The sequence below is a fragment of the Mastigoproctus giganteus genome, chromosome 2, assembly GCF_048544385.1.
Source record: "Mastigoproctus giganteus isolate SK-2022 chromosome 2, ASM4854438v1, whole genome shotgun sequence".
Classification (NCBI taxonomy): Eukaryota; Metazoa; Arthropoda; class Arachnida; order Uropygi; family Thelyphonidae; genus Mastigoproctus; species Mastigoproctus giganteus.
In genome coordinates, this window is record NC_143576.1 from 112741179 (window position 1) to 112755672 (window position 14494).

Sequence of the window (14494 nt, forward strand, 5' to 3'; positions counted from 1 at the left end):
AAAATTAATGGAGGCACTAGTTAAAGAAGCACTGCAGGATCATTTAGACAAGACTTCAGCTATAGCTCAGACCCAGCATGGTTTTGTTAAGGGGAAGTCTTGCCTGACCAATTTGATTGGATACTATGATGCAGTCACAAAGGAACTGGATGCAGGGAATAACTTTGATATTATATACTTGGATCTTAGAAAGGCTTTTGATACTGTTGCACATGGAAGACTGCTGCACAAATTGGAGCAGTGTGGCATTGGAGGCAAATTGCTGCTGTGGATAATGGGGTGGCTGAGGGGGAGAAGCCAGAGAGTGGTAATCAATGGACACTGCTCGTCGTAGACTAATGTTATTAGTGGAGTCCCTCAGCGCTCAGTGTTGGGTCCATTATTGTTTTCTGTATTCATAAATGATATTGATGAGGGTATATCAAGCTTAATGTCGAAGTTTGCAGACGATACAAAGGTAGGCAGGGTTGTCAAGGACACTACTGACACTATGCTGCTGAGACAGGATCTGGAAAGATTGAGCAGATGGGCTGAGAGGTGGCAAATGAAGTTTAACATTGACAAATGTAAAGTACTACACATGGGAAACAGCAACCCCAGAGCAACGTATCAACTCTGTGGTACTACACTGACAGTGGTAGAGAATGAAAGGGACCTGGGGGTGGTTGTGCAGACAGATATGAAGTTCTCTGAGTAGTGCAGACGGGCTGCAAGAGTAGCTCATGGTGTGTTGTCAATGATATATAGGAATTTTTCTAGCAGGGACAAGGAGGTGATTATTCCCTCGTATAAGGCAATGGTCAGGCCACACCTAGAGTACTGTATACAGGCCTGGAGGCCTCAATTCAAGAAGGATGTAGAGCTGCTGGAACGAGTACAGAGAAGGGCAAGAAGATTAGTGAATGGAAAAAAGGGGTGCTCTTACGAAGAAAGGCTTAAGTTTTGCAAATTACAGTGTCTGGAGACTAGGCACCAGCGAGGTGATCTGATAGAGGTGTATAAAGCCTTGAATGGTTTGAGCATGCTCAATGCTGACGGGATTCTTCCTCTCGCTAAGAATAATCACCTGTAAAGTAAAGTAAAGTGCAGCCATTATCAACCCACTTCAGGGTGGAAGCCTCCTCAACAATTCATGCTGAGGGAAATGGACCATAATCTGCTACGCTGGTCCAGTGCGGGTTGGCAGATCGACCGTATTCAGCAGTCAGGGGCTTGAACCCCGGTCTACTCAAAGAGCGTGTACTGCTGCACTCCCGCTCCTGCCCACTCGGCTACGGAGGCGAGATATGTAGGATAGACGTGCGGAAATTTGCCTTTAGCCAGCGGGTGGTTGGTTGGTGGAACAGACTTCCATCCCTTGTCGTGGAAGTTGATAGCCTAAATAAGTTTAAGGCTCAGCTGGACAGGTATTTTGAACGAACAGAGGGGTGAAGTTGAAGTGGGGTTTTTTTTTTTTTTTTTTTGGCTGATGCTGCATAAGCTTGCTTTCTTGCATCAAATGCCTCTACTAATGCTAATGCTAGATGATCCTGCAATGCATCTTTAACCAGTGACTCCATTATTTTACCCAGAACAGAAGTTAAACTAACTGGTCTGTAATTACTCGTGTTACCCTTCGATCCCCCCCTTTGTGAATTGGGGATACATTTGCACATCTCCATTCTGTCGGGACCTTTCCTGAGTCCAAGGATGCTCTCATAATTATGGCTAAGGGTTTGCTTTGCCGCCTCCTTAAAACGTGTTAAAACAGCCTTCAAATTGTGTGTGTGTGTGTACACTGTCCAGTCAAAACACCTTCTGTTCTTCTTAATAGCAGGTATCTCCTCTTGCAGTCAGTGCTGCCACCACATGGCACTGGCTGCAAGGCATGGCTCCTGAACATCATTGCAGGAGCAATGTTGTATTGTGTTCCCAGAATTGTGACCCATAGATCTGTGAAAATCAAGAGTGATCTTTCAATTCATGTAGTCCCGGAGATGCTCTATGGCAGTGTTATTCATAGCACACCGTCTGCATAGCAAGAAATGTGATGCATCGTAAGAGGCAACTTTTTTTTCTAGTTATCAATGGTACGATAATGCTGTTCAGATGCAAACTTTAGGCTTCACTGGTAATGGGTGTCTGTAAGTAGGAGTATCCAAAGTGGGCACTTACTCTGGAGGACCCATATGGGGGAGGGTTTGTTAGATTGTGGTCTTGGAAACACCACTGGTCACTGCCCCCCCCAGTTAAAGTCCATGGTTGGCTGTTCCACTGATCGTGACCATCAATGAGGGGTAAGCACCTGCCATTCACCACTGTGGCTGCTGCTCTGTCCAATATCCATCCGATCTTGGAACACCTTAACTACAGCACAGTTGCAAACGGCCCACAAGATTTGCAGTTTCTGTAATAATGCCACCCTTCAAGTGGTACTCAACAATCATCCCTTTTCCAAGTGCATCAGAAAAATATCCCCTGCCTATGTCGATTAAGTACTTCAACCAACATACCTGCAATACCACATTTACAGGTTCTCACTGCAATGTAATGCACAACAGGTGGAGAGGAATGGCTGATTGGTAAAACATGGGGTGGTCATGTTTTGACTAGATAGTGTATGTTCATATTCCTTGGAAACTCCATAAATACAGAAAATTTAACAATAGAAATTCCATTTTTTTTTCGGAAACTGACAGCTAATTATAAACTAATATGGGGGGAGGGATATATATATATATATATACACAGCAATAACTTGCTTAGCACGGCTTCAGACAGCACAGGTTTCACTATAACACGGTTTTCAATAAGTTTAAGTCGAAAATTTACTGTATACATTAAAACTCATTCAATAGCCTAGACACATACTCTACACATATGCTGTGTTGTAGTAGCCTAGGTGCAGTGCCAACTCTATTGTCTCACATGCACATGTGCCAATAGCAACGTGCAACAGTGCTCAGTATTCTTAATTCCATCCTGGCAAGAAGACGTGATAGATTTTCAAAATTTTCATTTCACAATTTTTTTTTTTACTCCTTTAAATAAGATTTAAAATATATTTGCATCTTGGCTAGAAATCGCTGCTAACAACATGTGTTCTGTTTGGCAGCATGTTTTGCCCCATTTGGCAAATTATTTTACTGGTTTTGAATTGCAAATTCAGACAATTACCGAAGACATTGTGAAAATCGTGAAAGACTTGGGATTCGAAACTTTGGACACTGCCAATGTATGTCACCGCATTGACTCACATGCAAATGACTTAGACGATGCACTCTCCTTGAAATTGACAAGCAAACCGCATATGAAGAAGAGGAAAAGAATTCTGAAGTGTATAACCCTGACGTGGCACCAAAGAATTTAACAGAAGAATTTGAGAGTTTTTCAGTGGATGGTTGGCATGGCCTGCGAGGCGATTATGAATGAAGATCTGAGGCTGAACGTAGCATCGAGATATGGCAATTTTACAAGATAGAATTTGATGTTACAAAGACTTATACTCCGAGAAAAAGAAGAGACAACTCAATCAGACTTTATTACTGAAATACCTAAATAAACAATAAAGCTTTTTTCTCATCTCTCATGATGTTACCTTTTCATTAATAAAATTTTTGCAATATTTTTTATTTCAAATCCTTTTAGTTGGCTATCAAGTGCAAATTGTTTATAGATTTATTATATTTTGTTTATAGACTGTTTCTCTGGTACGCATTCAATTAAAACCCATTATAATTATACCTCAATCAGCAAGGTTTCACATAACATGGAACAGTTTTGGTACGAATTATCAGTGCTATGCTGTTATTGTTATTTGGTTTTCAGGAGCATTAGCAACTAAGGCCATATTGCTCCAGGGATATGCGGTGGTCATTCCCTGACCTTTCCGCATTCTCCGTATTTGGTGGTCACGGGCTCGAACCCCGGTCTAATCAAGGAGCGTGTGCTATGCACTGCTGCTCCTGCCCACCTGGCTACGGAGGCGCCAGTGCTATGCTGGAGTATTGCTGTGTATATATATATAAAATCAGAGAAGTTTCTCACCTGGATGGTCAAAGTTATATTTTCCTCTGAATGCCAGTGCCTTTTCTTCATCTGTCAATTCTTTATAAAAACTGTCCTGGCTAATGCAAACTACTTGCTTTTGTCTTTGATCAACTGAATCTTGTCCAAGTTTTTCCATTATTTTTTTACATACTGTAGACTGAAAGAATTAAAACACTGATAATATCATATAGGTATGAATAAAATATTTTCATGATTGGTATTCAAATTATCAGTTAGGTGGCTAATCAAATGTTTAAGCAAGAAATTAATCAATATACGGTGTTTCCCAAAGGAAACTGAACAAAACTAAATAGACTGAAGAATAAAAAATACTCTCAAAAGTGTTATACATACATACAAAATAGGTCTGAATCTCACTTTACATCAAACAACAACAACACCACTGTTGTTGTTGTTTGATGGGGGTTTTGGTGAAACATATGTTGTTGGTTTAGCAATTTATCAGGCACATCGGCAACTATGGCCATAGTGCGCCATATGGTAAGTATTTATTTTATTTCCTGTCAGACAGTGATAATTGCAAAAAACAGTATCAGCAAATTAGCTTTTAACTAGTTAAAGGAGGTGGTATACATTAATCATTTTTAGAAAGGTAAAAATGCTTGAGACATTTGCTTTATTGCCTAAAAGTGAAATAAGTGTAAGAGAGTCTTCTGTTGTGGCTGGAGTAAAAAGATTCTGGCATTCTCTTGTATATTTTAGACATTCAACAAGAATATGTTTTACTGAAAGTACTGCACTGCAGTAATGACAATCGGGAGGGGGGGGGTCTCCCCTCTTAATAGATAACTATGAGTGATATTTGTGTGAACTATTCGTTGGGTGGCTAATGTTACCTCCTGTTGTCGAATTGAGTTGAAGCTTGAAAGCCATAGCTCAAGTTTTGGCTTGATACTCCAAAGTTTATTGCTATATTGATTTTTCCATGATAACTGCCACTGGTACATGCATTTTCTCTGGATTATTAATTTGTAGTCTTGATATGATACCTTCCAATTGTTGTTGGGTGGTAAGACGGCCGATTTTGCAGCACTGTCAGCTAATTCATTTCCTAGAATTCCCATATGTCCAGGGGTGAAACAGCAACTTGGGACACATTGCACGTACCTAGTGTAATGCATACTGAGGTTTCTTGATTATGAAGCATATTATAAGCAACTGAAGTAGCCTGCTAGTTTCAGGAAGGCAAAAAGTTTGTCAATATTAAAGTTTTCACCTAGAATTTGTAAGGGTCAGAGAATCCTGTTGATGTACAGGGAGTTGGATGGCTGTTTGTCACACTATTTGATGAATTTCTATAAGCAAATATTTTACAACAAATTGACATCAGCAGTGTGGACATCTGGTGGATCATCCTAAGAAGATACAAATGTGTGAGGTGAGTGTGTCTGATACGTATTCTGGCTGAAATTACTTCTTTGTGCTGATTCATTCAAAAGCTTTACTTCAATTGCCTGTGATTCTGTTTTATTTATAGTAATTTATTACTTGTCTGACTTCGGTAGATTTGCGTCCATTGATTTTAGTATGCCTGTTTGATGACAATTTTATCACAATTTGACAATGACAATTTTACAGAATTTGTTAAGATAAAAGATGAAGTTGTTGGACATTTTGCTGCCTGATCAGTGCTTTCATTTCTTAGGATACCCGAATGTCCAGGGATTCAACAGAATTTAACTTCTTTTTTACCTTTCCATCTCGTTAGCTAAGCTTGAATTTTGCACAATATTGTATGCATGGGTGTGTGTTTTTGTTGGTGGGGAGGGAATTACACTCAGTGAATCAGTAAATACAAGCTGTTTCCATAAAAGGGATTTCTCAATGTATACCAAGGCATATTGCAAATAACTCAAGGTGAGTAGCTGCTGTATTCGTTTGGGAGACAGTAGCATTTGGTAGGATTACTGCAGCACCTACTAAAGTATCTGTTTTACAACTATCTGTACATGTACTTGTACACGTTGGCACTAATGATATTAAGAGTAAGAGACCGGCGGAATTACTTAGCAAGTACAGGTCACTGTTGAAAAAAAGCCGTGAATTAGGGTTGAATTTGAAAGTGTCTGCAATTCTGCCCATACATGATAAGAGGGAGTATATGATGAGAGCCTTGTCGATCAATTCGGCCCTGGAGGGATTGTGCAAGGCTCAAGGGGTAGAATTTTTTTTCAGCCTGGACTGTACTTGTTAACAGGAGAGATTGCTTCTACAGGGACGGGATACACTTAAATAGAAAGGGTGCAAGAATTTTTGCTGATGCTATCGAGGCAGTGTTAGGTGGGTCGGAAAACTGCTAGTTGGGGGGGGGGATACAAGGACTAATAGATTAACAGTAGCCACTGGCAGAGGTGGAAGTGATTCTTGCACTGCTTCTATTGAAATGAGCAGAAGCCTGAAAAACAAGATGCAGGATATTTCAGAGACTGCTGGGAGTCATTGCGGTACAAGTAAACACATGGGTTGTGTTAGGGTAGCTAAGAATAGAAACAGGTGCATGTATACCTGGTGTACACCAATGCTAGGAGTTTGGTAAATAAATTTGATGAATTTGAGGTATTGCTCAAAACATCAAAGGCAGATATTGTTGGGATATCAGAGACGTGGTGTCACACAGATATAAGTAATGCGGAACTGGAATTTGGGGAATACAATGTGTATAGAAAGGATAGACAGGACAGGAAGGGAGGAGGGGTTATGCTATTAGTTAAGAAACACAAAGTCCAAGGAAGTGAAGCCAGTCGACATCGATGGACAGGGCAGTGTCGAGTCAGTTTGGTGTGACATAAGCATAGGGAAATCAAAATTGAGAGTAGGAGTGTGCTATAGGCCTAATGACTCTGATGAGTATAATAAGATATTGTACAGGGAAATAGAGTGGGCCAGTAAATCAGAGAGTCTTATAATGGGGGATTTTAATTTCCCAGATATTGACTAGAATTTGTGGGTTGGTCACTCGCACACTAGCAAGGCTTTTGTGGATTTATTGGATGATTGTTTTCTACATCAGCATGTTCGTGAGGCAACAAGAGGGAGCAATACTCTTGATCTGATTATCAGTAGTGATTATTCATGCATTAAGAATCTGCAGATAAATGAACCACTAGGTGGCAGTGATCACAGTGTGTTGAAGTGGGATTTACTCAAGGAGGTAACTACCATCAGAGGTAAAGGGAAGGGTTTTTGTTTTCGTAAAGGCGACTATGATGGTCTGAGACAGTATTTAAATTCTATACAGTGGGACCAACTGATGATGTTACCAACAGCAAACTCAAAATGGGAAGCATTCAAGGAACTAATCTTGGAGGCTACCAGGCTTTACATACCAACTAAGAAACATTGTTCGAGTAAAAAAAAAAAAAAGTAAAGTGCAGCCATTATCAACCCACTGCAGGATGGAAGCCTCCTCAACAAATCATGCTGAGGGAAAGTGGACCATAATCTGCCACGCTGGTCCAGTGCGGGTTGGCAGATTGACCGTATTCAGCAGTCAGGGGCTTGAACCCCGGTCTACTCAAGAGCGTGTGCTACTGCACTCCCGCTCCTGCCCACTCGGCTACGGAGGCCATTGTTCAAGGTTTAGGCCTAAATGGTTGTCAGATGAACTAATGAGACATGTGGCAGAGAAGAAAAATGCATGCGATACATACAAATTAATGGGTGACATGGAAGCCTATGATAGATATAAGTTGGTCTGTAACCAAGTCACAAAAGAGATTAGGCAGGCAAAGGCAGACTACGAAAAATCCTTGGCAAAGGATGCAAAGAAAAACAGAAAAGAGTTCTTTACATATTTAAACTCAAGAAGGAAAGGGTTGAATCAGATTGGTCCACTGGATACTGATGGTTCAACAGTTGAGGATCCTGCTCAGGTGGCTAACAATCTAAACGAGTATTTTGCATCTACATTCACGCATGAGGAGTTATTCAGGAAGGAGAATGATGTAGCTAAAGTAAACATTGACAGTGAGCTGGATGATTTTGTAATAACTGAGAGGAAAGTGGAGGAGAGATTGTATTTAAATTCTATACAGTGGGACCAACTGATGATGTTACCAACAGCAAACTCAAAATGGGAAGCATTCAAGGAACTAATCTTGGAGGCTAGGATCCTGCTCAGGTGGCTAACAATCTAAACGAGTATTTTGCATCTACATTCACGCATGAGGAGTTATTCAGGAAGGAGAATGATGTAGGTAAAGTAAACATTGACAGTGAGCTGGATGATTTTGTAATAACTGAGAGGAAAGTGGAGGAGTGATTGTAGAGGATAAACATAAAAAAGGCACCTGTGGTGGATGGGATCTATCCAGTTATATTAAAGGAGGCAGCAAAGGAAGTAAGCAAACCCCTAGCCATAATTATGAGAGCTTCTTTGGACTCAGGGGAGGTACCCATAGACTGGAGATGTGCAAATGTAACCCCAATTCACAAAGGAGGATCAAAGGCTGACACAAGTAATTATAGACCTGTTAGGTTAACTTCTGTTCCAGGTAAATTAATGGAGGCACTGGTTAAAGAAGCACTGCAGGATCATCTAGACAAGAATTCAGTTATAGCTCAGATGCAGCATGGTTTTGTTAAGGGCAGGTCTTGCCTGACCAATTTGATTGGATACTATGATGTAGTCACAAAAGAACAGGATGCAGGGAATAACTTTGATATTATATATTTGGATCTTAGAAAGGCTTTTGATACTGTTGCACATTAGCATTAGCATTAGTAGAGGCATTTGATGCAAGAAAGCAAGCTTATGCAGCATCAGCCAAAAAAAAAAAAAAAAAAAAACCACTTCCACTTCACCCCTCTGTTCGTTCAAAATACCTGTCCAGCTGAGCCTTAAACTTATTTAGGCTATCAACCTCCACCACAAGGGATGGAAGTCTGTTCCACCAACCAACCACCCGCTGGCTAAAGGCAAATTTCCGCACGTCTATCCTACATCTGTCTTTCCTCAATTTGAATTTATGCCCTCTCAGGTGATTTTTCTGAGCTAGAGGAAGAATCCCATCAGCATTGAGCATGCTTAAACCATTCAAGGCTTTATACATCTCTATCAGATCACCTCGCTGGTGCCTAGTCTCCAGACACTGTAATTTGCAAAACTTAAGCCTTTCTTCGTAAGAGCACCCCTTTGTTCCATTCACTAATCTTGTTGCCCTTCTCTGTACTCGTTCCAGCAGCTCTATATCCTTCTTGAAATGAGGCCTCCAGACCTGTATACAGTACTCTAGGTGTGGCCTGACCATCGCCTTATACAATGGAATAATCACCTCCTTATCCCTGCTGGAAAAATTCCTGTATATCATTGACAATACTCCATGAGCTACTCTTGCAGTCCGTCTGCACTGCTCAGAGAACTTCATATCTGCCTGCACAACCACCCCCAAGTCCCTTTCATTCTCTACCCCTGTCAGTGTTGTACCACAGAGTTGATACGTTGCTCTGGGGTTGCTGTTTCCCATGTGTAGTACTTTACATTTGTCAATGTTAAACTTCATTTGCCACCTCTCAGCCCATCTGTTCAACCTTTCCAGATCCTGTTGCAGCAGCATAGTGTCAGTAGTGTCCTTGACAACCCTGCCAACCTTTGTGTCGTCTGCAAACTTGGACATTAAGCCCGATATACCATCATCAATATCATTTATAAATACAGAAAACAATAATGGACCCAACACTGAGCCCTGAGGGACTCCACTAATAACATCAGTCCACGATGAGCAGTGTCCATTGATTACCACTCTCTGTCTTCTCCCCCTCAACCACCCCTTTATCCATAGCAGCAATTTGCCTCCAATGTCACACTGCTCCAATTTGTGTAGCAGTCTTCCATGTGCAACAGTATCAAAAGTCTTTCTAAGATCCAAGTATATAATATCAAAGTTATTCCCTGCATCCAGTTCTTTTGTGACTGCATCATAGTATCCAATCAAGTTGGTCAGGCAAGACATCCCCTTAACAAAACCATGCTGTGTCTGAGCTATAACTGAAGTCTTGTCTAAATGATCCTGCAGTGCTTCTTTAACCAGTGCCTCCATTAATTTTCCTGGAACAGAAGTTAAGCTCACAGGTCTATAATTACTTGTGTCAGCCTTTGATCCTCCTTTGTGAATTGGGGTCACATTTGCACATTTCCAGTCTATGGGTACCTCCCCTGAGTCCAAGGAAGCTCTCATAATTATGGCTAAGGGTTTGCTTACTTCCTTTGCTGCCTCTTTAATATAACTGGATAGATCCCATCCACCCCGGGTGCCTTTCTTGTGTTTATCTTCAACAGTTTCTCCTCCACTTTACTCCCATTTATTTCAAGATTCTGTAGCTTACTGCTAGAGTTGAATACACCTCTGGCATTCCCCTCGCTGAATAACTCCTCATGTGTGAATGTCGATGCAAAATATTCATTTAGTTTGTTAGCTACCTGAGCAGGATCATCAACACTTGATCCATCAATATCCAGTGGACCAATCTGATTCATCCCCTTCCTTCTAGAGTTTACATAAGTAAAGAACTCTTTGCTGTTTTTCTTTGCATCCCTTGCCAAGGATTTCTCGTAATCTGCCTTCGCCTGCCTAACCTCCTTTGTAACTTGGTTGCATATCAACTTGTATCTATCATAGGCTTCTGTGTCATGTGTTAATTTGTATGTATCCCATGCATTTTTCTTCTCTGCCATATGCCTCATTAGTTCATCTGACATCCATTTTGGCCTAAACCTTGAACAATATTTCTTAGTTGGTATGTAAAGCCTAGTAGCTTCCAAGAAAAGTTCTTTGAATGCTTCCCATTTTGAATTTGGTGTTGGTAACATCATCAGTTGGTCCCACTGTATAGAATTTAAATACTGTCTCAGTCCATCGTAGTCGCCTTTACGGAAGCAATAACCCTTTCCTTTACCCCTAATGGTAGTTACCTCTTTGAGTAAATCCCACTTCAGCACACTGTGATCACTGCCACCTAGTGGTTCATTTATCTGCAGATTCTTAATGCATGAAGAATCACTGCTGATAGTCAAATCAAGAGTATTACTCCCTCTAGTTGCCTCCCGAACATGCTGATGTAGAAAACAATCATCCAATAAATCCACAAAAGCCCTGCTAGTGTGTGAGTAACCAGCCCCCAAAATCCAGTCAATATCTGGGAAATTAAAATCTCCCATTATAAGACACTCTGATTTACTGGCCCACTCTATTTCCCTGTACAGTTCCTTATTATACTCATCATAGTCATTAGGCCTATAGCACACTCCTACTCTCAATTTTGATCTCCCAATGTTTATGTCACACCAAACTGACTCCACACTGCACTGTCCAGCGATGTCGACTGGCTTCACTTCCTTGGTTTTTATGTGTTTCTTAACTAATAGCATAACACCTCCCCCCTTCCTATCCTGTCTATCCTTTCTGTAGACGTTGTACTCCCCAAATTGCAGTTCCGCATCCCTTATATCTGTGTGACACCACATGTCTGATATCCCAACGATATCTGCCTTCGACGTTTTGAGCAATACCTCAAATTCATCAAATTTATTTACTAAACTCCTAGCATAGGTGTACACGCAAGTATACCTGCACCTGTTTCTATTCTTAGCTACTCTAACACAACCCATGTGTTTACTTATACTGCAATGGCTCCCAGCAGTCTCTGAAATACCATGCATCTTGTTTTTCAGGCTTCTGCTCATTCTAATAGAAGCAGTGCAAGAATCTCTTTCACCTCTGCCAGTGGCTACTGTCAATCTATGAGACTGCTGCACAAATTGGAGCAGTGTGGCATTGGAGGCAAATTGCTGCTATGGATAAGGGGATGGTTGAGTGGCAGAAGACAGAGAGTGGTAATCAATGGACACTGCTCAACGTGGACTAATGTTATTAGTGGAGTTCCTCAGGGTTCAGTGTTGGGTCCGTTGTTGTTTTCGGTGTTTATGAATGATATTGATGATGGGATATCAAGTTTAATGTCCAAGTTTGCAGATGATACAAAGGTTGGCAGGGTTGTTAAGGACACTACTGACGCTATGCTGCTGCAACAGGATCTGGAAAGGTTGAGCAGATGGGCTGAGAGGTGGCAAATGAAGTTTAACATTGACAAATGTAAAGTACTACATATGGGAAACAGTAACCCCAGAGCAACGTATCAACTCTGCGGTACTACACTGACAGTGGTGGAGAATGAAAAGGACCTGGGGGTAATTGTGCAGGCAGATACGAAGTTCTCTGAGCAGTGCAGACGAGCTGCAAGAGTGGCTCATGGTGTCTTGTCAATGATATACAGGACTTTTTCTAGCAGGGATAAGGAGGTGATTATTCCCTTGTATAAGGCAATGGTTAGGCCACATCTTGAGTACTGTATACAGGTCTGGAGGCCTCATTTCAAGAAGGATGTAGGGCTGCTGGAACGGGTACAGAGAAGGGCAACAAGATTAGTGAATGGAACAAAGGGTTGCTCTTACGAAGAAAGGCTTAAGTTTTGCAAATTACAGAGTCTGGAGACTAGGCACCGGCGAGGTGATCTGATAGAGGTGTATAAGGCTTTGAATGGTTTCAGCATGCTCAATGCCAATGGGATTCTTCCTCTTGCTCAGAATAATCACCTCAGAGGGAATAAATTCAAATTGAGGAAGGACGGATGTCGGATAGATGTGCGGAAATTTGCCTTTGGCCAGCGGGTGGTTGGTTGGTGGAACCGACTTCCATCACTTGTTGTTGAAGTTGATAGCCTGAACAAATTTAAAGCTCAACTGGACAGGTATTTCGAACGAACGGAGGGGTGAAATGGGAGTGGTGTGTGTTTTTTTTTTTTTTTTTTTTTGGCTGATGCTGAATAAGCTTGCTTTCTTGCATCATGTGCCTCTACTAATGCTAATACTGCACATGGGTAGAAGTATCCCCCAGAGAAATGTACCAACTGTGTGGTACTACACTCAGGGTGGCAGAAAATAAAAAAGCTCTGGGAGTAATTGTGCAGTCGGATATGAAGTTTTCTGAGCAATGCAGACAGGCTGCAAGGGCAGGTCATGGGGTTTTGTCAATGATATACAGGAATTTTGCTAGCAGGGAAAAGGAGGTGATTGTTGCTCTGTATAAGGCAATGGTCAGGCCATGCCTTGAGCACTGCGTACAGGTCTGGAGGCCTCATTTTAGGATGTAAATTTGCTTGAGTGTGTACTGAGAAGGGCAACAAGATTGGTGATGAGAATGAAAGGATCATCTTACCAAGAGAGGCTTAAATTCTGCAAATTGCAGCGGCTGGAGGCTATGCACCTGCGACGTGATCTGACTGAGGTGTATAACGGTTGAGCACGCTGAATTCTGATGGGATTCTTCCACTTACTCAGATTATGAACCTAGGGGGTCATAAATCAAATTGGGGAAAGCCAGTTGTAGAATATATATGTGCCAAAATTTGCCTTTAGACAGCGGGTGGTTAATTGCTGGAACAAACTTCCATCTGTCGTTGTGGAAGTTGATAGCTTAAATAAATTCAAGGAGGAACTGGGCAAACATTTGGGGGAAATGGTTGTGTGAAATTTTTTTTTTTTTTTTTTTTTTTGGCTGATGCTTACATAAGCTCATACACTTGCTCTCTTGCATCACATGCTTCTATTACTATTACATTGAGTAAAGCATAAAGGCTTCCGCTTTTATATTTCACTCATGTTAAGCCATCGTTGAACACAAAATATCGATATTGCTCGGCTATCTTACCTTTCCAGATGCCGTTCCTCCAGCTACGCCAATCAAAAAAGGTGTTCGGGTTTCAAAGCCATTCAATCCATTATAGGTTTTGGAATTACTTCTACTTCTGGTTGCCATTTCGAACTTCACTAGTTCCTAAAACAACGTGGGAAGCGTTTACAACATGGCATTGTTTGTACCACAAAGAACAGCGGCCTCTTTCAATGAGAAACTTTGTCGATGCAGAAAATTGTCTATAGTAGAACAAATTATAATATTTTTTAGCCCACTGTGTCCCACTCAGAAACTCGCGAAAAGGCTATGTTCAGATTAGAGCAGCCATTTATATTGTTTCAGAGAGGACAGTTTTTTTTAATTCATTTTTCTTCTCTTACAGGGGGATTCGACGACTTTATGCCCTCTGTTTATGACTGAGAGGTCCAAAATTCAAACGTGGCAAGTTATTTTTGAAAACCAAGTTAGGTCAGTGGTGCATAAATTTAGGTAAGAGAGAGAGGGAAAACCTTATTAAATTCAGAGATATCGTGAAAAGTAACTAAGTTACTTTCAAATTTTCTTTTTTTTTAACTACACTTTCAACATTTACTTAAAATGGAAAATGGGATGTATTTTAAATAAAGAGCAATATATTTTTCCCTTTCGTCCTGCAGACACCGCTTGCAAATATAGCCGAGAATGAATCCCGTCAATAATGTGAGCAACTTTAATGTGGATTTTTCCGCAAATTGGCTGAGTTAGCCGACCACAGG

General features: G+C 41.1%; 1 protein-coding gene across 2 annotated transcripts in view; it reads right to left on the reverse strand.

Moving 5' to 3' along the window:
- The window catches only part of LOC150089500 (uridine-cytidine kinase 2-B-like), a 241168-nt gene extending 227254 nt beyond the window's left edge, over positions 1–13914 (reverse strand). For both annotated transcript variants that reach the window (XR_016546671.1, XM_090368627.1), the window contains exons 1-2: positions 13755–13914; positions 4027–4186 (exon numbers count right to left, since the gene is read on the reverse strand). Coding sequence is in view for 1 of the 2 variants with exons in the window: in XM_090368627.1 (XP_090224753.1) it covers positions 4027–4186; positions 13755–13862 (268 nt within the window). In the remaining variant the exon portion in view is untranslated. The remainder of the gene's footprint in view (positions 1–4026; positions 4187–13754) is intronic.
- Positions 13915–14494: the final 580 nt, after the last annotated feature.